Raw genomic sequence first — 22224 nt, 5'->3', positions numbered from 1 at the left:
TGCCAAGCCTCTGCTCATCTTCAGAATGAGTGGAGGCAATCAAGAAAGTGAGGAACCACAATGTGAGCAAGTTCCCATCGTTATATCCGCTGAGGCAACATGTACTACTGTCAGCTACCGGGGTTACCGGACCTGCCTATCAAAGCTGATCGAAGCCTCGAATAGGTTTGAGGCCCTGTCATTGGCAATGATAGTGGCTGCTCTCGGCCGACAACGGGTATGATCTCAGTCCCTCCGGACCATTGAGCCTGTAGCAAGAAGAGAGGGAACTCAGTCAATGCTACTACGCTTCTTTTTCTTCCAGAACGAGTTTGAGGCACAAGGACAAGAGAACACATGTTCTCGCAGTCTAGAACCCTGACATAAAAATCGGCAAGACATTGCAATAACTCAGCGAGGTCATGCGATGGTTCTGTTTGGTTTCAAAGGTGCTCCAAACCAGCATCCGTTTCGTTATGGGCTGTATTCACTGTTGGTGTATACCAGGTCAACTGGCCATGAATTGGATTTCGGCAGATTTTAGGCGGTCTTGCGGGAAGCTAGTCTTCTCAAGCATTGTGTCCAGAATCAATGTTAGACTCCCTGTATATGAAGTGCTAGAAGATGACTGGACCCTGATCAAGAAGTCGGAATGATGTTACTCGCTTGTGACTAAACACCTCCGAGGGAATAATTGCCTGTTTAGGTAGTTGCCAATGGTTATCGTTGCCGTTTGTCACTTTACGGAGTGCTCAGGAACTTTGAGTGTGAGGACTCACCCCTGTCCCGCTCACTGCGGTGCGTCTGGTGGGTCATTTAGCAAGTAAGGTTAATTTGTGTCTGGGTCATCAAGTCCGGGCTTATGTCCATTATGTAAACCTCGAGTGTGCTGACATACTACTTAGCCGCACTATCTTACTAGGAAACCTTCTCTTTGCAAAGGATAGCGACCAATATCGAACCCACACTTTTTGGCAAGTGTACACGTACTTTCCATGTTACTTTGAAACGGTTTGATCATGCAAGCTGTAAGCCATTTCACATAAAGCTCAGCGACTATTCACAGAAGCGATAGAAACCATTGTCGATCTTCACTGTTTGATACTTGACTTAGTACTCAACTCGTTTGAGACCAGATGTGCCTTCTACAAACCCAGAGTAGCTTCAGAAGGAGCCAGAGAGAGGTAGACATCGACCGGGCCAGGATAGTGAGAGGATCTCTCATGGACTCATGGCTCTGGGAGTTCAGGTGTGATCTACTTAGTGAATGGTACCTCGGGTTCTCCGAGTCGGCCCGAAGATGCGTCCATATCTACTGGAAGGAATGTGTTCTTTGGATCTCCCAGGTTAGACACAATCAAGCCCGCATGGCTGATGTATCAAGAGGCAAAGAGCTTCGGGCCTCTCCGAGAGACCTCGCGCAGGAATAGGATACGAGAGCGAGTGTGGGTCGTGGAAAATGGAAGTCGGGTCACGTGACGGGTAGTGAGGGTTCAAATGATTGAAGCTATCACGACATAGGTAGGTAATGAGAAGATTATGTAGGGAGCAGGATACAAGTTAGCTTTGAACACCCTTATTGTACCATTTCTTTCGTATTAATGGCCGTTTGTCACAGTTTAACTCTTCTGTGAAACCATGTAGAGAAACAATAAAATGAATTTGAACACTTGATGCCAGTTGGTCGCAAATAATCTACATTTCCAACTTCTCTCATTCGGCAGTCTTTGTGTGGTATTTAGGTATGACTAAGCTTGTAGCGCATTCCATGTAGAAAACTACCTAGTAGCTTAGCCTGGCTGTTTTTGATGGGGGGAATCCGAGGATGTGGCTATGCGTTCAATTAGGCGGGGCTGTGCTGTGATGCTTGCGTACGGGGGCTGATCAAGGAATTTTCCTCAATTGTCATATCAATGGAATACCTTCCGCTCGTCCACTCTTAGTGCATGGAGATGCTGTGGTTCTGGAACTTAGAACGCATCAAGCTCTTGAGAGGACGCACATTCATGAATCGCGAATGCCGACAGCTGAAAAGGGGCCACTGACTGGGATTAAGAGCTCCGCGCGTTCCACGGGGAACGGTGCTTGACGAGAATCGCCCGCGCGACGACAGCATGGTTCGAGAAACTCGCGCCTCAGCGCGTCACAACGATTCGAGCGACACCGGAAGCACAGTGGCAGACAACGCCAGGGCCCAAGAGACTCGCCGCTCTCACAAGAAGTCTCGGAATGGATGCGCAGAGTGCAAGCGCCGTCACATTCGCTGCGACGAGCGTCAGCCCTCATGCGCGAATTGCGAGGTGGCAGAACGTGCCTGTTTCTTCCCACCGCCAAAAGTGAGCAAGCAGAAGCGCAGACAAGCACAAAAACCTCAATCACAAGGCGAAAGGTCACAGGGCACATTGGTGCGAAACGCTCGATCACCATCACCAGGCTCCAGAGGAAGTAGTCATGGCAATACAAACAATGACGCGAATGCGCTGATTGAGCGCGCACAGCTGCCCTCACAACCAGCTCATCGTCAACAAAGCAACTCATCCGAACTCACTCATGCGCCAAGCTATCCGTCTCATGGCATGCCATCAAGGCCTGCAGACGTGCCAGCCGCGGTTGGTCTCGGCCTTAGTTCTCATCAGAGTGACCAGACTCAATCCCCAGCTTCGACAACGCAGCTGAGCGGCACCCATGCCCCTCCTCCATCTCTAGACTGCCAGCTCGGCTTGTCAATATTAGGCACGCCAAACGCACCCTCAGAGGCCATCTACACACCACAGCACATGATATTGCTACACCATGCAGCCTCAGTCCCATACTTCACCGGCCCAGCCCGAAGCGCCCTCGACATCGCCGTCCGACGCGCCGTGGACTCACCCTACCTCCTCGACGAGATCCTCGCCTTCACAGCCTTCCACATGGTCCAGCTCTATCCCGGGTCATCCGCCCATCTCCACGACCTCGCCACAGAGCTCCAGAACCGCGCTCTCTCATCCTTCGCACGCCTCACGGAAACAGTAGCCAGAGACGACAAGGTCACCGCCGTCCCTCGCTTCCTCTTCTCCGCCATCCTGGGCAGGCATGTCCTCGCCGACACCCTCGCTCACTACCGCTCCGACTTCAAGTCCTTTATCGACCGCCTCGTCGAGTGCTTCAACCTCAACCGCGGCGTCAAGTCCGTCACCCTGCCGGCCCGGAACTTCCTCCGAGACACCGAGCTCGCACCCGTCCTCAACGTCATCCTCGAGGCCGAGAAGAGGATGAGCACGAGGGGCGACGAATGCGGGACTCTGAAACGCCTCCTAAATGACTCCGACCTCAGTGATTCGAGCGCGAGAGCGTGCCACGAAGTCATTGGGCTTCTGCAGTGGTGCTTCGACATTTGCCGCGTCCTCGACGAAGGAGACTACGCCCAGGCTGCGTCGTCGTTCTCTGTAAAGGTGCCGGTCGGCTTCGTCGATATGCTGCGGAAGCACCGTCCCGAGGCCCTCATCATTCTGGCACATTACGGCGTCTTGCTGCACCGTTGTCGTACCTTTTGGCCCTTTGCTGACGCTGGCGCCTTCATTATCCGCGCCGTTGCTAGGCATTTGGGTAATTACTGGCAAGAGGCGCTTTCGTGGCCCCTGCTAGTGCTTGAAACTGAGCCGTGAGCCATTGTATACCGATTCCACGTCGCTGTACAGGCACTGGATTTGAGACACGAACCATATGAGCACAGGATCTACTCGGGAATCATCTTAGTAAGACTGTGTATATATGGTAACGTCTACACCACGCTGGGACACTACCTCAAAATTATGTCAACATGTTTTCCAGCATTGTGTTCCTCAAATCAGGTGTCCTTTTCCCCAATCCAATTACGGGAAAGCGGCCTTGTTCGCCTCCAAGAACTCCTTCCAAGTAGTCGCCTTCAGCCCGACGCCAGCCAAAAGCTCCTGACTCTCCTTCAAGTCCTTACCGGCATAGTACCCGGGCTCGTCAATAAAGAGGTGGTTCTCGAGCATCTCGTCAGCCATGGCAGCCATCGGACCAGCGAAGAAGGACTTGTACGTCGCAGCGTCGACGGGCACGAAACGGGCTGTCTTGCCAGTGACTTGCTCAAACTCGGCGACGATCCGCGTGGGCGTGTAGTAGTCCTCAGCTGCCAAGATCTGCTTGCCGAGGAGGGTGCTCTCATTGCGGATTGCCGCGACCACGTACTTGCCTACAAAATGAAGGTATTAGCATCGGACTGAGCGCTTCTAGGAATCACTCACCAATATCGGACTCGGTGTCGATGAGAGGGAACTTGGCCTTGTCGCTGACAGGATACGCCAGGTTGTAGACCCCATCCTCACCCTTGCGAATCATTTGCAGTGCAGAGAAGTTGCTCATAAAGTACCCCGGCAGGACAAAGGAGCTGGGGATGCCCTTGGCGCGGATGTAGCGCTCGACCTCGGCCTTGTCGTCAAAGTGAACAACATGCTTGAGGCGGCCGTTGGTGGTCTCGGTGACGTGCAGCAGAGACGAGTAGATGAGGTGCTTGACGCCGGTCTCGGCCGCGACGTCGGTCACGTTCTTGCCATGAGCCTGCTCTTCGCTGGCGCCGCCCGTGAAGTTGGGCGTGGTCATAAAGAAGACTGTGTGGGAGCCCTTGATCGCCTCGGCGAGAGAGGTCTTTGAGTTCATGTCGGCCTTTCCCCATGTTAGAAATCTCTCAGTCTACATCAAGAATGATAGTAGTCGGATCATACAGAAACGACTTCGACGCCCTTGCTGGCTAAAGCTTGAGCTGCGGGCTTAGAGATGTCCCGAGTGATGCCACGAATTTTGTACTCCTTTGATAGAACGGCGTCGGCGAGGGCTGCTCTCACGACGGAACCGCCCTGATTTCCAGTGGCTCCGAAGATGGTGAGAAGTTTAGACATGTTGAAGATACAAGACGTGTTTTCGGGTTGAGTCTGGCGGGTTGGTCTGTGTTGAGGAAGATGATGGTTTTCAGTCTGTGGGATGTGAGGGGGGAAGCTAGACATGCACACGAGCATCGCTCGACTTTATAGCTACAGCCCGATTTGCAGTCACATGCAGTACGTATCTTTGTCGTGTTCCTATACTTCCATTCTCTTGTCTTTGATGAGTCTACGCAAGCATGCCATGAATCAAGCAGTTGCGTCTCGGCTCTGAGCATCGGCCCACGATGTGGGCCTTTGGAAGGCGGGATTCCCGACTTACAAACACTGTTCCACCAAGGACCGGACTTTCAGCCGTCGGTCAGAATCTCATCAAATTCAATTCTGATATGATAAGCAAGAAACAATGACGTGGAAGTTGAGGTACACGTACATCTTCGGGGATAGAGACGAAGTTACTCTTGCCAAGGCTACATTGAGTGCGAGTCGGCCTTCGTCGGAGACCGGTGCCAAGTGGGTGTGGATACGCCCTACGTTAGAAGCTTGACTATCAATATCCTGATTCTATTTGCAAGTCTTCTCTTCGATTCCACTTCCTCGATCTCTTGAACAAGTGCGCTTGATAGGAGTACCGCTATCTAGATCCTTCCTCTATCCTTCAAGCAGGGCTCACGAATCACTTACCTTAGTATAAGTAGATTCGTTAACTGGATATCAAAGGGCATGGTCCAATTACGTCTCGTCTGGGGCGAATCTTTTTGTTCAGTTTCGGAAATTTTCACAATGTGTAAGAAATATAGTTTCTTCTTTCTTGAGCATCAAACATCCTTCTTGAGCATTAAACATAACTTTGAATATGATTGCAAATAAATAAAAGACGATAATTAGGTTTGTTAAGAGAGCCGATGCTACCTTTTGAACCGTCAAGCTTGACACATGCTTCATCGTTGAAATTCCATATAGACCATTTCTCTTCGATTATTACAATATAAGCCGTATTACTACAATGGCTCTTGCTTTCTTCTACCCAGGACGCATCTGTGACGTGATTCCAAACGCCCTCCTCAAGACCGAATACTACCTGCGTACTCGCTCTCCGCCTTCAGCCAAGTCTCAAAGTCCTTCAGCCCAGGATACTCCTTTCTCAGCGCCGCAATGTCAACATCATACCCAACATCGTGGAACCACTTGAACATGTACCCAAAGTCCTTCACCATCGTCATGATCAGCCAACACAAGACCCTATACGTCCCAGGCAGCTCCTTGCCCGTATTCCTCTTGAACACCGCAGCAAACTGCTCAATCGTCAAATCGTCGCCCGCAAGCGAGACCCCGCGGCCCTTGTACTTCTCAGGGTGAAGAAACGCCTCGGCGCCAAAGTAGCCAATGTCGCTGACAGCAATAAGCTGCAGCGGCTTCCCTTTGACCGCCATGCGCCACGAGGTGGTGAAAACCCTCCCAAAGAGGTTGTCCGTGAGGTTGTCCATGAAAGCCACGGGGCGGAGGACGGCCCACTCCATGTCGGTGCCCTTGGACTTGTTGAAGAGGTGCTGCTCGATCTCGTGCTTGTGGGCGAAGTGAGGCACATTCGTCGCGTTGTCTGCGCCGTGACGCTCGACGGAGGTGTAGACGAAGAATTTGACGCCTGCTTTGAGGGATGCGTCGACGAGGGCTTTGCCTTGGCCTAGTTCGCCGCCTCCACCTTGGCCGAAGCCCATTGGGACCTGGAATGCACATCAATGTCAGCCAAGTTTGTGCACACAACAGAAACGTATTGTTCGCTATCAAAAGGTGGGAGTTTTGTAGGTACCTGGACACTGAAGACTCCCCAGATAGGAGACGAGGCAACATCTTGCGCAGTCTTGAAAAGGGCAGTCGGGTCGGCCAAGTTACCCTGGACGAGATGAACTTTGGACGACTTTTTCAAGAGACGCTGGGCGGATCCGGAGGTTGCGTCGCGGGTGACGGCGAGGATCTCAAAGTCGGCATTCTGTTCGACGAGGTGGTTGATGACTGCGCCGCCCTGCTTTCCAGTCGCGCCGCAAACCAGAATTGCTCGTGCCATTGTCGATGTTATTATTGTGAGATTGATTGTTTAGATGTTTGAGTGTTGATACAGTAGTTGAGTGATACACAGAAACTACACCTTCGAAAATCGAGATATCAACTCACGTCAAATACATGCATTCTCCACGAGGCAGCGGAGTTTCACAATCATCATGATGCGCCCGATAGAAAAGTCCGCGGCTAAGAAGGTACCGATCTAGCTAGGGAGGATCGGAGTGGTGACGCTTGCGAGAATGCAGCATGCGGCGTTGGGAAGCTACTGAGGAAAGATGACCAATCCTGCGGCGCATGTTCCTTCAATACGCCCAAAACCGGGGCCGAGACGACCTTCTTCTCTGACTGGCATGGTGCGCTGTGGGCCTCGCCCTCCGACGAACGCCGAGTCGGAGCGCGAAAGTGGGTCTTCTAAGACGGCCCGAGGCGGGGGGAAAGGTGTCCGGTTTACTGTTGTGGCCGTTTCTTCGAGAACCTTGATGTCTAAGCATTTGACCTCTCTCTTCATATTCTTTTAGGTAAGAAGGCAACATCTCTTTCTTGTTTGTTGACATTGAAATTGTCTAAGAACACGTGACAAAGAGTATGCTGCAACTCTAAATATTTCTCAAATCCCAGAACATCCATCATTAAGTTCAGCGGTCGATTTCTTGTTACCCAAAAATAAAGAGCCGGAGATCGAACTCCCCCAGACGGCACACGTTTATCCCGCGCCGGCTCCCGATCGGGCGGAATATGATCCCTGATACAGCGTACCACTAGCATCACTCAGACCACAAACTGACATCACCAGCTCTGGGCTACCCGGATCCGAGGTTCCCCTCATTTCAACGACAAGAAACACGACAGGGACCTTGCGCGTATGGAACAACAAGGGCCTCATCGGGCTTATATTTCATTCGCTCCCCGAGCCAAACTCAGGTCCCATTTGAGTTTTCTTGCCAAGTTCGAGCACCGCAATTCCTCAATAACCTTTGTCATCCCTCTAGGCAAACATCAGGCTAGGAAACGGCAACTATGAATAGAATTTCGTTTGATGTCTCAGCAAGTAAAACTCTGCCAAAGTTTGCTCAGGAAAGAGGTTTCCTACCTAAGCCGACTGTATTAGGAATAGAATTCCGCGGTGACAATTGAACTTCTCTGTTCAGCTGTAGTCATGTAATCTCACATGTTAACCTCTCAACGTCGCGTCCAGAGCGCGATGCCACCCAGTGAAATCAGATAAAACAGAAGGGAGACAGATATAATGACAAGCAACAAGCTACGAGTTATAGTCATAGGCGGCGGCATAGCAGGCCTCTCCGCCGCCGCCGTCCTCCGTCAAAAACACGACGTGACAGTCTACGACCGCGACGATCCGACCTCATCCTCCTCCTCCTCCTCCGCCCCGGAACGCGGCGCCGGCATCGGCCTTGGTCCCAACGGCACGAAGATGCTCAAAAAGGCCTTTCAATTCAGCCCCGAAGACGTCAAGGCCACGATCTGCGCCGGCTCGAGGACGTACGATAAGCAAGGGAATCTGTTACGGGAGATGACGGGCGTATCGGAGCCGTTTGGGAGCGAGTGGCTGCTGATGCACCGCGGCGATTTGCGGGACGAGCTGTTGAGGCTCGCGACGGGGGACGCGGCCAAGTTGGGGATTTCGGGACCGCCGGCTACGGTTGTGGAGGGGGTTCAGGTTGTCGGTGTTGATGTTGAGGAGGGGAAGGTGAAGTTGAAGAATGGGGAGGAGGTAACAGCCGATGTGATTGTTGGTAAGACTACACATATGCATGGAACCATATCAGACTTGTTGCACAGGTATCCAGGAATTGACGGACATGCTTAGGCGCAGATGGCATTCACTCCCTCGTCCGACAAGCTGTCCTCGGCGGGCCATCTCACATGGTATCACCGGGTGCCTCACTCTACCGGTTCACGTTCCCGCTTGAGAAGGCGAGAGATATCCTGGGAGGGTACCCGGCGGCGATAGACCCGTCCAACAGCAACTTTCTCAACATGATGACGGCCGACGACGAGACGCACCGCAACATCATCTTTTATCCCTGCCGTGACATGACGCTACTCAACGTCGTGGCGAGGATCCCCGACGCCATGCTCTCGGTGGAGAGCATCACGTCTTGGAACGCCGAGGGGAGCGCGGAGGAGATGCTGGATCACTTTTTCGACTTTGCGCCGTGGATGCTGGCGATTATGAAGTAAGTCTTGTCCCTCCATCGTCACCTCACAATCAATCAGAAACATGAAACGAGAGTCGCTCACACCAAGCACCTCAAGAAACGCTCAAAACATCCACCTCTACAAGGTCAAAGACGCAGACCCGCTCCCAACCTACACCCGCGGCTGCGCCGTCCTCGTCGGCGACGCAGCGCACCCGATGACGCCGTTCCAGGGCCAAGGCGCGACACAGGCTATCGAGGACGCCGAAGGATTACGGCTGCTTCTCCATGAGAGTGTCCGCGCCGATGACCTGGAGAGCATCACGTTGGCGCTGCGAACGTGGGACTCGGTGCGCAGGCCGCGCGCGTCGCAAGTGCAGCAGAACTCGAGGCACGTGACGGATATGTCGGCGCAGGCGCAGCTTGATCGGATGAGGTTGAACTGGACGTATAACGGGATTCACGCGGCGTTAAGGAACCGGTAGACGTGGGTGGGCGGGTGTGCCCGACAGAGAGCATGGGACAAGTTCATGTCTAGATGGGTTGGGTGTATTTGGGTATACTGCCTACCTCCCTACTGTGTAATACCTAGCACTGATTTCTGATCAATGGATCACAGAGGGCAGAGGAAGTCGAGAGCAGACGGCTGATTCCGCGACAGCTCAGGGTCTTAGGCTACTGCAGATCTTGCCAGGGGCTAACATGTTGATTTCCCCACCCGCAAGGTACATCATTAAACATTGATGAATCATCGACCTAGCCTGATGCATCATTGGACGAGTTCCTGCGTTGGAATGGAAAGATCTGTGCCTGAGGTGTGCCTGGACCGTAGAATCACACGAGCCTTGAAACTGTCTGATGCTGGCAGTGAGATGGATGCACCTACGTCCTTACAAAGGGGCCCCGGAAAGGTGCATCATCGACATCATCGCTCGTCATAACCGAGCACCTCCAAAACGCCATGTCGCGCCACGGTCATATAACACCGCAAATCCACATTGCCGTCTAAGGGATGCAAAACCACACAACCAACATAAGTGTTCACTGATCCTCGCAGCTGTCCATTGGAAAGAACTGGAAAGAACCAAAAGAATCCCCAAAACACCTATACATCTCGCGATAAGAACCAACATCCAATTGGCAACACACGATTAAAAACACACATAACCAATCATGTCATCATCAAGAGCTCTCCGCCTTCAATCGGCCCTCCGAAACCCCATCCTCGGCACCTCCGCACAACTCGCAACCCGCCGGGGCTATGCCGTCAAGGAGCCCCCAGCACCAAACCCCATAAACCCGTCCGGTTCAGCACCGTCCCGCCCGGCTCCGTCCCCATCAAACCCCAAGGTGGGAACCAAGCCAGATGAAATCAGCAACAGGCAAGCCTTCACTCTTTTCCGCCCTTCATCACAGCTTCAAGTCATTCTTTGGTGTCCATACAACTAACGCGACCGGTCTCGTAGAAGTGCACTCTACCTCGTCCTCGGCGCCGCCGCAGCCCTGGGCGGCACCTTCGCCTTCCTGACCGGCGCCCCAGACCGCGCAGCAGGCGTCGCGGACTCCGTCACTCGCGGCGGCGGGCCGTCCATCACGCCCGGCCTGGGTCCTAAACCCTCGAGCGAGCGGAATCTGGAGAACACGACGGGACGGGATGCAAACCGGCAGACGGGGTTGGCGGGGATAAAGAGCAAGCAGACGGATCCGAACCAGCTGCAGGCGAGCAATTGAGTAAGACTCGTTTGACGGAAATGAAGATGACGTTGGGGTAGAAGGATACCTGTAATTGTATGCAAAGCAGACTTGCAATTGAAGTCACGTTAAGATTGTCTTGAACTTGATATTGCTCCCGTCGCGGAGGTTCCCCTTGTGTACCGAGGTTACATCGAATACGTGTATTTACACCCAATCAACAATCCTCCCTCCCGTACGTAGCTCTCCCGTGCTCCCCGGAATTCGTGTATGCATGGATAATGCGGGGAAGGATTACTACGAAGTCATTTCCGTTCCCCGTCCCGCTTCGTCGTCCCCCAATAAGGGTCTTCTGTGTACGTCTGATGATTTCCCAGACCACCAAACCCTGTCTTTCAACTCTGTATGGAGTGCTCCAACCTACGCATCGGAGTAACCCATCAGCGACTCTGAATCCGAGCAGTGCGATGCGCGCGATGCGGAGGTTGGATTCGGGGACCATCAACATCCCGCTGAACCACGTCCTGGATCAAAAGGTTGGTTGCATTGCTGCCGGTTGTGCATATGTTCCTGCTGATACAGCATTGGCATACAATAAGTAGCAGACATCCAGCCAGTCAACTTGTCTTCCCGCGTCGTCGTACGCTCCCGTCGTTCTCGGTATCGGATTCTCTTTGTGATGCAGGTCGGATATCGATGCTTCATGCTCAGAGGCATTCAGTCTCCTTCACTTCACTCGTCAAAGTCCACCAAAACCGAGAACCTAACGGAATCCACAGCTCGTGTATATAATGTCAATAGAAACTACTTGCACTCATTTTGCTCTTCTCGAGTTCGCTCTTTTTGAACCTGCTCTTCTTGAACCCCATGCACGTGAAAGAACTCGTCAAACACCCATACATCGCCAACTCTCACCCGACAGAAACCATGTCCACAGACTACACCTCAAAAACAGTCCTCATCACAGGCGCAGCCTCGGGCCTAGGCCTCTCCCTAACCCGCCACTTCCTCGCCGCAAACGCAACAGTCCTAGCCCTCGACATCTCCGACGCCTCCCTCGCCTCTCTCACCTCCAAATTCGACGACGCCCCGGACCTCCGTGCTCGTCTGCACCACGTGAGAGCAGACATCACCGACCCGGCCTCCGTCTCCGCCGCAATCTCTTCTTGGATTGACGGGGGAGAAGACAGTGCAGTGGACAAAGGTAAACGACGCCTCGACGTCCTCGTCAACAACGCCGGCATCTCGGACCTGATGCACCCCACGGCCGACTGTCCCATAGCCATGTGGGACCGCCAGATCCTTGTCAACATGACGGGCAGCTTCGTCACCTCGCAGCGCGCGATCCAGCAGTTCTTGAAGCAGGAGCCCGTGGACGGGCAGAGGGGTGTGATTTTGAATGTTATTAGTGCCGCGGGAGTGCACGGCGCGAGAGCAGGTGAGTTCGAACCATCCTTCAAATCTCATCATCATCTCATTCCATCTCCTCTTATGTCATTCTATCTCACCCCAACCACCATATGATCATTGAATGGGGGCGAAGAATTCACCTTCTGAAAGAAACGGGTCACGAGACAATATGGGAATCTGCATGAAATAGAATCTTGAGCTGACCACCAAAACCACAACAAAGGCGTCGCGTACACGGCCTCCAAACACGGCACAGTCGGCCTGACGCGAAGCACAGCAGCCTTTTACGGCCCCAAAGGCATCCGGTGCCTGGCCATCATGCCCGGTCCCATGATGACGAACATGGCCAGGGATGAGGAACACATCAAAGAGTTCCACCCCGAAGGCCTCGCCATGGGTAAGACACCATCTCCCAGCGAGCACTCGTATACTACCATGTGTCTGATTGCTAACGAAACCTCGCCCATCAGTGGTGTCGACTTTCAACACCTGCCAAGGTGATCCTGCCAAGGGCGGTTGGGATTTAGGATGGTCGCCGCTGGATCAGGTATCAAAGACTGTGGTGAGCTTGTGTTCTGGTGGGATGAACACCATCAACGGCGCGCTTGTGCCGACTGACATGGGTTGGACGTCGCTTTAAATTTGGCTGGGTTAAATGAGATGTACGAATTGCGACGTCCAGACCATTGAGCACTTGCACAAGTTCCACAATGTAGAGTGCGCAATGATTCACGTCAAATAGGTAGGCAAGAATATTATAGGATCCTGATTGAAACCATTGCAATTGAACTAAAGAAGAATTATTACTAAGGGACTGCATCATTAAGCTTCCGCCGTCTGTTGACCCAAACTGAATTCTCCATCCGGGTATAAGCCTTTTCGTTTGCCATCAACTCATCATTTGATCCATGTCTGACACAAAGGAAAAGAATTAAGGTCTACACTTAGTATCCACTGACGTGAGCAGGGGTTGAAAGGGTGTTGACGGTGCCGTTAAGACCGCCGTTGGGGTGGGCGTCATAGCTGGAGGTAGGGTAACCAGAAGTCGGGTAGTCGGAAGTGGGGATGGTGTTCAAGTCACCACCGTTGACCTGGCCGGGAGCGTGAGGAGCATACTGGCCCTGCTGGGTGGGAAGGCCGTGCTTCTTGCGCTCGATGCGAGGAGCATCGGGGATGTCGGTAGACTTGTTTGCCTTACCAATGGCGAAGACAGGGCTCTCCCAACGCTCACCCTTACGAGCCAGCTCCTTGTACTCAGTGGCCTTGGAGCTGATACCTCCAGGCAGGTGAATGTTGGGGAAGATGGAATCCTCCTTGGTAATGGCGTAGTTGACCTTCTTGTCGGCAGTAACCTCGTCCGCCTTCTGCTTGGCCTGGAGAGCGCGCTTCTGCATAGCGGTGGCATACCGGTTGTAGATATTGGGAGTGTTCTCGGGGTTAGAGCGAGCCTCATCAAGGGCACGATCAGCTTCCTGCTTGACCTGGTACATGATGCTGTCGAGCTGAGTGGCCTGGTCCTTGATGGCCTTCTCGACAGCCTTCTGAAGAGCAGGGCGAAGGACCTTGAGCATGATGGGCTTGAAGAGACCAAATAGAAGCTTGTGCTTAGACTGCTTCAGCTTGATGCTCATGTGCTTGATGTCAACATCAACCTTGTCAACCTTGAAGAAGTTCTGTCTGTCGTTCTTGTCGGCAGAGGAGAGCTTCATTTTGAAAGAGAAGCCATCGCCAGCGAGAAGAATGTCGGCGACACCAGTGTCGGTGATAGAGGGGAAGCCCTGCTTGCGCTTGACGTGGTAGCTGACGTCGCGAAGATCAAGCTGGACACCAGCAACCTTCACCTCAAAGGATTGCTTGTGCTTGTTGGCGATCTTCTTGCGTCCCCAAAGGAAGTAGTTCTCGCTGTTAATCTCGAGAACGTTAGGCATGAAGTTGTCAGACTCGAGGACAAGGTTCTCAATGACAGCATCGAACTGAGGGTCGCTGTACTCGAGGCGCGGGACCGGGATGTAGGCAACGTTCTCAAAGATGCCGGGAATGATGACCTCCGAGAGATCCTTCAGCAAGTGAGGCTTAAAGGTAGGCTTGCCGTTCTCGTCATTGCCCAGATCGGTGAAGAGCTTCTGGACGGCCAAGCCGAAGCGCTTGTTGAGAGGGTCCTGATCAAACTGGTCAATCAAGAACTTGATCTCGTCAAAGACACGGTCGGTGTGAGCGCGGTATTTCTCGCGAAGCAAGTAACGACCATGGTCGTACAAGTGGTTCCATTCCTGGTTGGAGTCCTCGTCCAGAATGTATCCCTGCTCGAGAAGGCAGCGGCGGACGTAGCGGTCCATAGCCTTGAACCAGTCCTTCAGCTCGCGATCGTTGTCAGCATCGCGGTAGATCTGGTTGATCGACTCGAAGAAGTCTTCGGTCGAGGTGCCGTTGGCGAAGCGCTCGAGCAGCGTCTTGAGATCAGACTCGGCCTGAGCGAGACCGGCACGGGTGTCCTTGACGGTGCCAGTTCCACCCTGTGCCAGAGTGCGGGAGTGGCCGGCGTACTCCTCGGCGAGGTTGAGAAGAGTCTCAATGGCCTGGGAATAATCGGGGTGCTGCTGACACTCAAGCACCATCTTCTTCAAACGCCAGATGGTCTGGTCCTTGCGCTCCTGGGGCATCTTCTTGTTGAAGTACTCCTTGGAACGACGAAGGTACTCCTCCTTGCGCTGACGTGCCTGCTCCTTGGTCTCGCCATCGACGTTCTCGTTGTACTTCTTCTGAATGACATCGCGGGCAGCGTTGATGCCACCCTGGGCATTTACACCCGAGTTGGTACCTTGCTGCTGATCGCGAGCGGCAGTCGCGGCCAGGTCATGGGGGTTCTGCGATCCGTTGGGGTGAGCGGCCTGAGTGCCTGCAGCGAGGACCTCCCGAGCATCATCGGCAGGAGAGCCCTTGTAGACACCCTGTGCCTGCTTCTTGAAGTTCTCCTTGGAGAAGTCGGGGGCATCGTGCCACGTGTTGTCCTCAGCAGGGCGGTCGATGTCCTGAAGGGCTTCGCCGGAGGGACGGACACGCTGGGCAGCGTTGGTAGCGGCATCGCCAGCCATGTCCCGGAGAAGGACGGTGGCATCCTTGACTATATAATGTTAGATTGTGACCAATTGGGCAGACATCGCTGATTGACTCACGAAGCTTGCGGAACTGTCCGTTGGTGATGAGCAAAGTTCCAAGGGTCCGCAGACCCTCTAGCGCCTTGTCGCCATGCTGCTGAGCGACCTCCTTGTTGACGGGAGCGCCAGGAACGTCCACAGCCTTGGGGTCGAATTGCTCAGTCTGCCAGATGAAGTCTTGAATCAGGTTGCCCTGGTTCTTGGACAACAGAAGCTTCTTGGCTTGGATGACGACTTCGCGCGCATCGGCAATCAGTGCGCGGCCTTCGGGGGAGAGCTTCTCGGGAGGGTTTGAGAGAGCCTTGGAGGCCAGGAAACTGTTCAGAGCAACATCGATTTGGTCATTCTGTTGCGAAGGACCACGTCAGTATCATGCAATGATGTAGGGTTGCGGGTCTGGGATCAGCCAGGCGGGGGCCGCGTGGGTCCTTGCCGCCATGCCGGCATCGACGTACCGAAGGAACCTTGCCAGCCTGGAAAGCGGAGAGGATGCCGTAGAGCTGAAGCTTGCGGTTGACGTCGGCCTCCTTCTGCTTGAGATCCGTCGGCTTGTTGACGTTTGCTGACATGATGAGGGTATCGTAGCTATCGCGCAATGAAGACTGCTTGTTGAAATCTGTTTTTGGGTACGGTGTTGAGATGAGGTAGGGTGATTATCGGTAATGGCGTACAGGACAAAAAAGGGAATTCGTAGTATTGGGTATTTCGGAGGGGGGTATCACAGGGAAATTGGGTATAATGAGAATCGCCAAGATTGTGTTCCTGTTCAAAAAAGGGTGAATCAGGAAGAGGTATCGTATCGATGAGGAAGAAGAGGAAGAGGTCTGTAAGAAGGGGGCACTGTAGGCGAGGAGGTGTTTATACCTTCTTTCTGGCGTCGTGTGTCCAGGGAACAGAACCTGGTAAGAATTGAAAAAAAAAAAAAAACTTGCGTCAGAATGAAACTGGGCCAACGAATATTTGGAAGGGAGGCGGCAAAGCAACGCGCGTGGCAGGCGTTCGTCCACCTCACTACGGTGATTTAGCCAGCAGGAGGCGGGCCCGGTACTTTCCAATTAGGAGAAGCCAGGTGCAGGTGCAGTGGGAGCTTGGTCCTTCCAGCCCGGTTCACAATGGTTCCTTCCTCCCCTTGGATGAGTTGTGTCTACGGATAACCGCTACAAGGTACCTGCCCTGCGTGCCTTCCGTGGCCCTGCTAGCAAAAGATTGGTGTTTGTGGGTGCCCCAGGTGGTCCTGTCTGGTCTGGTCGTGGAACTCGGCGATGGTAACGGTGACGTGAAGGAAGGGGGCAGGAATTCGATGCACTACGTCATCGGCCATTTTGGCAGGTAGGTGCGTGCTGTGATCGTGGGTGGAGGGAGGCAGGCAGGTACCTTCCCGCACCCGTCAGAACTTCAGACCAGGTGAGTAAGGTAGGTACCTTCCTTGCCTGAGGACAATGTATCTTTTTCGCGTACGCACTGCCGATGAATACCTACAGAATCCTAGCGGAAAGAAGCGAGAGCAACCACAGCTGAACCTGCCTGCCCCTGCCCTGCTTGCGAAGGTGCTTGCTTCAGAAATCCAGCCCCTATGCGTATGCCCCTGCTTCGCCTCGGCTGGGTCGAGTACCAAGCAATTGGAGCGCAAGATTGAGGTGACTGAGTTCCAGCTGGCGAAGCACTGGCATTTTTTAGCACGTCTCCTATTCGCATTAGTGGCCTGGGGAGATTCGCACCCACTTTCTTAGCGGTCCCACCTGGTGCGTTTTGCGCAGTCTGGGTGACGGACAACATCTCGACATCGTTCATCGTCCATCGCAGAGCACAGCGAACATCGTCGATAGTTTTTCACCCTGTTCGATTCTCTCACCAAGCAACACACCACCAGCATCGACGCATTGGGTCTGGAGTGACTGGACAGTGGACACACCTCCGGCAACACGTCTCCGGGCTATCCTGTAGGTGATGCAGACTTTTGAAAAATACGGTCTAGACTCCTGCCAACTTCCGCACCACACAGCCGCCGCTGTTCGCGACCGTCGGGCTCCTTTATTGTTGCAAAATGGTCCGATGTAGGATAGGCAGGTTGGTGGATTGGGAGCACGGCAAGTTGGCACATGTACAGTACGAAGTACAAGCGTCCGGGCGGCTGCTTCTCAGACAACCGTTTCCCAGCCTCCCCTCGTGATGGGATCTCTGTCGCACTACTCGGTACGGATATCAGATCACCTAGGAGAGTTTGGTGCTAGGCGCTGTCTGAAATTGTCAACGGTGGATAGCTCGACTATTCGGACGCTATTCAAGTCAATGCCTCGTATCACCATAGAGTCTCCCTGCTGTGCTTGGAAATGGTAACTGTCTCTCTCCCAAGTCCCGATCCCCAGGATGCTATCCTCTGTCCCACTAGCATCTGCCCTATTCCCCCATCAGGTGCCATTCAGGCTAGATAGACAGCTGTCGAACAAACCGTCTGTCGACCTCGTGAACCGCTAATTGGGTTCTGGCATCTTTGGTCGACCTGACTTGATGATGTGCGCCAGGATATGACGGGATGCAGAAGGGATGCAGAAGGGATGTGCTGGGTGCTGCACTGCTGCGTGCGCCGGTGTGGATGGCCCAAGGCCCTGTCCAATATCCCGTTCATTTGTTGTGTCTCAAACACCACTCTGCCCACTTTGGGACTGGATCGAGATGACACGCTGCCTTGGGGGAGGCCATGAGGAGACTGCAGCGGTAGCGGTACATAGGCACATGGGATTTCCGACTGTTTCAGCAACCCATCGCAACTTCCAACAAGTTTGTATCCTCGATGCAAATGGCGTGGTGTTGGCCCATGTCGTCATGTCAACGAAAGCGCGGGTCTGGACGCGACAGGCATTCTCACGCTAACCGTCTCTCTCTTTCCGCGCTTGGGTTTTTGAACATGCAGCGGAAGGAGGTACAACGCTACAAAGCGACATGGGGAACCCGATGGTGCTTGATTGGCTCCACTTGAGCTCGGTTCTAGCCTTTCCCGTCCTCCTCCTTCCTTCCTCCCTCCCTCCCCATCCTTGCTCCTTCCCTGCCATTATCCATTGACCAACCAACAGAAAGACGACGGGAGGCAGGAGCCTGAGCCGGGAAAGAAACATGTCTCTGCCTCCCGCTGAACGATGGCCGCTGGTCAGTTTTTCACCGATGATTTGCCCAACGTCTCACCAGTTCTGGAGATTATTCCCTATACATTCTCATCCTTTCCGCAAAATGTAACCGTCCTCCCAACCAGATGCATCCGAAGCATCCCAAGAGCTGCGCGAGGGCTGCAACATCAGCATGCTCTCTGCGTTTCAATCACACTCACACACTCACTCAACCCCGGCCACACTCGATGATTTCTCCTTCACAGCCACAGAACGTCTAGGCCTTTACAATCTGGCATCCCTCAATACTTGCTCAATTCGCCAAATACGCCACACTTCCCATTCATCAAACAATACGCGCCAAGGCCGGGATCATCGCGGCATTCGGAATAAACTGATGCAAGGATCTGGCAGGTGCCGCGTCCCAGGACTCCAGTCTCCAGGTCTCTCCAATGCTCCATCAACCTAACCTAACCTAACCTGACCTTGAACCCATGGCATTCTGCATTCTGCATTGCCAATCATTGGCACATTGGCAGCGGCATCGCAACCCGTTCAAGCCTTGCTCAGACGACGTCGCCCAACGATCACCTCCCCTTCTGTCACTTTATTGCTGTCAAATGCTCCCAATTCGTCACGCGGTGGATGCCGCTACGGGCCACTGACACGTAATCGCCTAGTCTAGACGTGTTCAAGCCCTGTCGAGTCCAGGTTTGTTAATGACAAGTCTGTGAGCTCTCAGGTGCTTGTCCAGCTGTCCCCCATCTCCCCATCTCACTTCTATCAAGATCTGGTCTCTTGCCATCATTTTCTTTTGGCATCCACGCATCCCGTTGATGCGCGCCATCTTCTTCTTCCCTAGTGGCCTACCTAGCACGCTTCACATGGCATAGCGTCTTCCTCTATCTTTTTTCTTCATACTTCTCCCTCTCCTTCCCGGAATCGCGATCGACCGGCAAGCAGTCAAACACACAGCACCCACCAGCGGCTAGCCCCCAAAAAAGCACCAGCCTGCAATCCATGACGTCAAGGCCCGGTCATTAGTGCGATGCACCTCACGGATACCTCAGCTCCCTGTGACGCCATTCTTCTGTCTTTCGGCACGCCACTGCATCACCAAACCATGAACTCATTTCCTTCGGCCTGCAATCTCCCTACTAACGTTTGAGCGGCCCGAAGCCTCTACATCACGGCCGCTTTGCTTTTGTCTGCCCTGTCCCAAGGTTCATGAACTGTCACCAGACTCAGGATTTGGCATCAAGTGAAGCAATCTTTTACAGGCCACCACATCTCCATTGCCATCCCTGTCATTGCCCCCATTTTGATTTACGCGGCTGATGGCCCCACGAACTCACAAGGATACCTTGCCAAGCCTTATTTATTCTCAATGTGATGGATGCATGGGCCCGGGAGCACCTCCTCCTGACAGCCGTCCTCTGAGATCTACTTCGATCTCATTCATCTGACTACACTGATGTGGCGCAGGATTTCTCACACAGTGTGAGGCTATCTACACCCTTGCTCCGCATCACTTTGCATGTCGGTCTGATAGAACCTCTTGCATGATTGTCAGAATGTTGGTTTGTCTATGAACTTCTACCCTATCCACGCCTTCTGTCCACGCAAGACTTGACCTACCTTTCCCTATGAGACTGGCCAACGAGCTGGGAATGGACACGCTCAATCCAATCTATACTTCTCTGCCGCATCATCTCCTCGCAGGCTATCTTCAATGCTTGGAAAGAGGCATCGACCCCTCCTTGAAAATTCATCACGGGTTCTAGTGATTCGGAGACATGTCTCTTCGCCCATTCCTGCAATGTCAGTAGTACTCGCTCTGTACGAATGGGCAAAGCCTCAAGCACATTCACCTGCATGGGATCAATGGCATCAGCCACTCCGTGGAGTTGCATCGCCCAATCCAATGCCACGGGCAGGTTTCGCAGCGGCGCTGGTATCAAGACCGCATCCTCCCAACCCATGATGCTTGCCAATTTCCGGTTTCCGTTGAAGAGAATGTTACCTGGGTGAGGATCAGGATGGACTAAACTCACAGGCCAGCCATCCACGCTGCCACCAGTACTTTCGACTTGAATCGGATTGGGGACACTGAACCTAACACGGCTTGTCATTGCCCGGGCTATCTCTCGCAACTTCCCTATACGCACTTTGATTTCGGGATGGCTTCTGAATTCGGGCTCCCAGACCGAAGTGTAGGCATCAACGTAATCTTCGATGTATCTGAAAGGCCCGTTGTTCCGCACTTGCCAGTATCTGTCACGGCTGTAGAAGTGAGGGTGGACTATCGGTCCGGTGAAGAACTCTTTCTTTGACCAATCGATGCGAAGACTCCCGATGCTCACCTGGTTCTTGGGGATGGTCGGTAGAGAGCTCTGCAACTTCGAAAGAACCAGCTGCACTTCCCTCGCAATGGCCTTCGTGTCCTCGTCGCTCAGGGACGGCATCGTCTCGGGCGATATGTCCCCGAACCCTTCCAACCCAGTATCCTGCTTAGCCATGTTTAGGTCGTGCGCCGCGAGGATGTAGTTCTCCTCGAAGGCACTGAGCAAAGGGAATCCGGTACGCACCTCCATAATCATCCACTCCAACCCGAGCGGGTTCCTACCGATGGAGTCAAACACGAGGATCTGAGGAACCACGGCCGGGGATACTTGCCTAGCAAACACCATCGCCGCAACCTCGGCTTCGAGCTTCTCGTGGGGACACACAGGCAGGCTGAGCTTGAGGATGACCTGTCGCGGAAGCGGCGGCGACTTACCCTGGCCGACGGGCCTGGAAGTGGGCTCGAACTCGACAAAGTAGAACGCGTTTGTCGCGCCGCAGCTCATCCGCGTGACGGTGCCGATGAAGGGGAACTCGTAGACGTCACTTTGGGTATACCACTCCAGCATCTTCGAGACGTGCTCGCCCGTCGGGATACAGGCGCCCTTCCAGCGGGCGTCGTACTCCCCGCCCGGACGCGCCGTCCACCGGACAAACTTATCGCGGATGTGCTTCACGGACCCCGGGTTCGTGGATCGTCCGCCGCCTAACGGGGCCATGGGATCCGGGTCCGGGATGCGGTATGGGAGGTGGGGGATCGGTCTGTTTCTGCCGCTGCCGCCGGCGCCGCGGCGGGATAGGCTTCGGATGACGGGGACTAGGCTTGAGGAGGCTTCGTTTTGGGGAGGGCGGAAGGAGGGAGAGGAAGGGGGGCCGCGGTCTGTCAGGTCTTTGAGACCTGTTGCGAGGCGGTTGGAGACGCGCCGAAGCAGCGGGGGAGGGGTTGTGTTGAAGAAGGATCGAGGGGGTTCTTCGGGGGAGGAGGGGGGGCTGTCGGTGAGGGATGCTTTCACCTTGCGGGTGAGCTTTTTGAGTTGATCCATTGTGATATAAGTGTTTTATGTGAAGAGTATCCAGCGGCCTGGCTGTGCTTACTGCAATGTGAACTTGAGGCGCAATAGAGGATTTGGAATGAAAGGACGATTTGTGTTTGGCATGATAATTCTGTGAGTCTAAGTCTCAATTTATCTACCTTGATATCGTACTAATGACTCTCTCCCGATGGCGGAATGAACTAAGGAGGTGAGTGTTTGCTGTTTTCCTCTCTTTGCAAGTATGTTGCCGAGCAGTTTGCTTGCCACAGGTCTCATTGAATCTGTCAAAGAAGCCAAAGTGAGAATAATTGGGACGATGGACAGCACATCAAAGTAGTTGAACCAAAGACAATGGGATTGTACAATGCTTTCTCAATGCGGACCAAAAGATGTCCTTCATTCCG

The 22224-nt window shown here is 53.6% G+C and overlaps 7 protein-coding genes across 7 annotated transcripts; 4 read left to right on the top strand and 3 right to left on the bottom strand.

Moving 5' to 3' along the window:
- Positions 1-2093: 2093 nt before the first annotated feature.
- Positions 2094-3626, top strand: CCOS01_01940 (uncharacterized protein; the record flags this gene model as incomplete). The annotated part of the gene is made up of 1 exon (XM_060450132.1): positions 2094-3626. The coding sequence occupies one exon, from the start codon at positions 2094-2096 to the stop codon at positions 3624-3626; it is 1533 nt and encodes a 510-aa protein (XP_060318782.1).
- Positions 3627-3833: 207 nt separating this feature from the next.
- Positions 3834-6930, bottom strand: CCOS01_01939 (NmrA-like family protein; the record flags this gene model as incomplete). The annotated part of the gene is made up of 5 exons (XM_060450131.1): positions 3834-4180; positions 4233-4650; positions 4710-4929; positions 5955-6589; positions 6676-6930. 5 exons carry the CDS (start codon positions 6928-6930, stop codon positions 3834-3836), a joined length of 1875 nt encoding a protein of 624 aa, XP_060318781.1.
- Positions 6931-8172: 1242 nt separating this feature from the next.
- Positions 8173-9570, top strand: CCOS01_01938 (uncharacterized protein; the record flags this gene model as incomplete). The annotated part of the gene is made up of 3 exons (XM_060450130.1): positions 8173-8680; positions 8755-9124; positions 9204-9570. The coding sequence occupies 3 exons, from the start codon at positions 8173-8175 to the stop codon at positions 9568-9570; spliced, it is 1245 nt and encodes a 414-aa protein (XP_060318780.1).
- Positions 9571-10258: 688 nt separating this feature from the next.
- CCOS01_01937 (uncharacterized protein) lies at positions 10259-10816 on the top strand (the record flags this gene model as incomplete). Its single annotated transcript, XM_060450129.1, has 2 exons — positions 10259-10386; positions 10552-10816. The coding sequence occupies 2 exons, from the start codon at positions 10259-10261 to the stop codon at positions 10814-10816; spliced, it is 393 nt and encodes a 130-aa protein (XP_060318779.1).
- Positions 10817-11704: 888 nt separating this feature from the next.
- CCOS01_01936 (bacilysin biosynthesis oxidoreductase bacC) lies at positions 11705-12827 on the top strand (the record flags this gene model as incomplete). Its single annotated transcript, XM_060450128.1, has 3 exons — positions 11705-12215; positions 12411-12584; positions 12658-12827. 3 exons carry the CDS (start codon positions 11705-11707, stop codon positions 12825-12827), a joined length of 855 nt encoding a protein of 284 aa, XP_060318778.1.
- A 304-nt stretch (positions 12828-13131) lies between these two features.
- Positions 13132-15911, bottom strand: CCOS01_01935 (uncharacterized protein; the record flags this gene model as incomplete). Its single annotated transcript, XM_060450127.1, has 3 exons — positions 13132-15308; positions 15361-15688; positions 15798-15911. 3 exons carry the CDS (start codon positions 15909-15911, stop codon positions 13132-13134), a joined length of 2619 nt encoding a protein of 872 aa, XP_060318777.1.
- A 4166-nt stretch (positions 15912-20077) lies between these two features.
- On the bottom strand, positions 20078-21829 carry CCOS01_01934 (uncharacterized protein; the record flags this gene model as incomplete). Its single annotated transcript, XM_060450126.1, has 1 exon — positions 20078-21829. The coding sequence occupies one exon, from the start codon at positions 21827-21829 to the stop codon at positions 20078-20080; it is 1752 nt and encodes a 583-aa protein (XP_060318776.1).
- Between the last annotated feature and the right edge of the window lie 395 nt (positions 21830-22224).

This window comes from Colletotrichum costaricense (assembly GCF_030867565.1).
Source record: "Colletotrichum costaricense strain IMI 309622 chromosome Unknown Scaffold_2.1, whole genome shotgun sequence".
NCBI classification, from domain to species: domain Eukaryota; kingdom Fungi; phylum Ascomycota; class Sordariomycetes; order Glomerellales; family Glomerellaceae; genus Colletotrichum; species Colletotrichum costaricense.
Note: the sequence above shows the minus strand (reverse complement) of the source record. Positions and strands in the feature narration are given on the sequence as shown.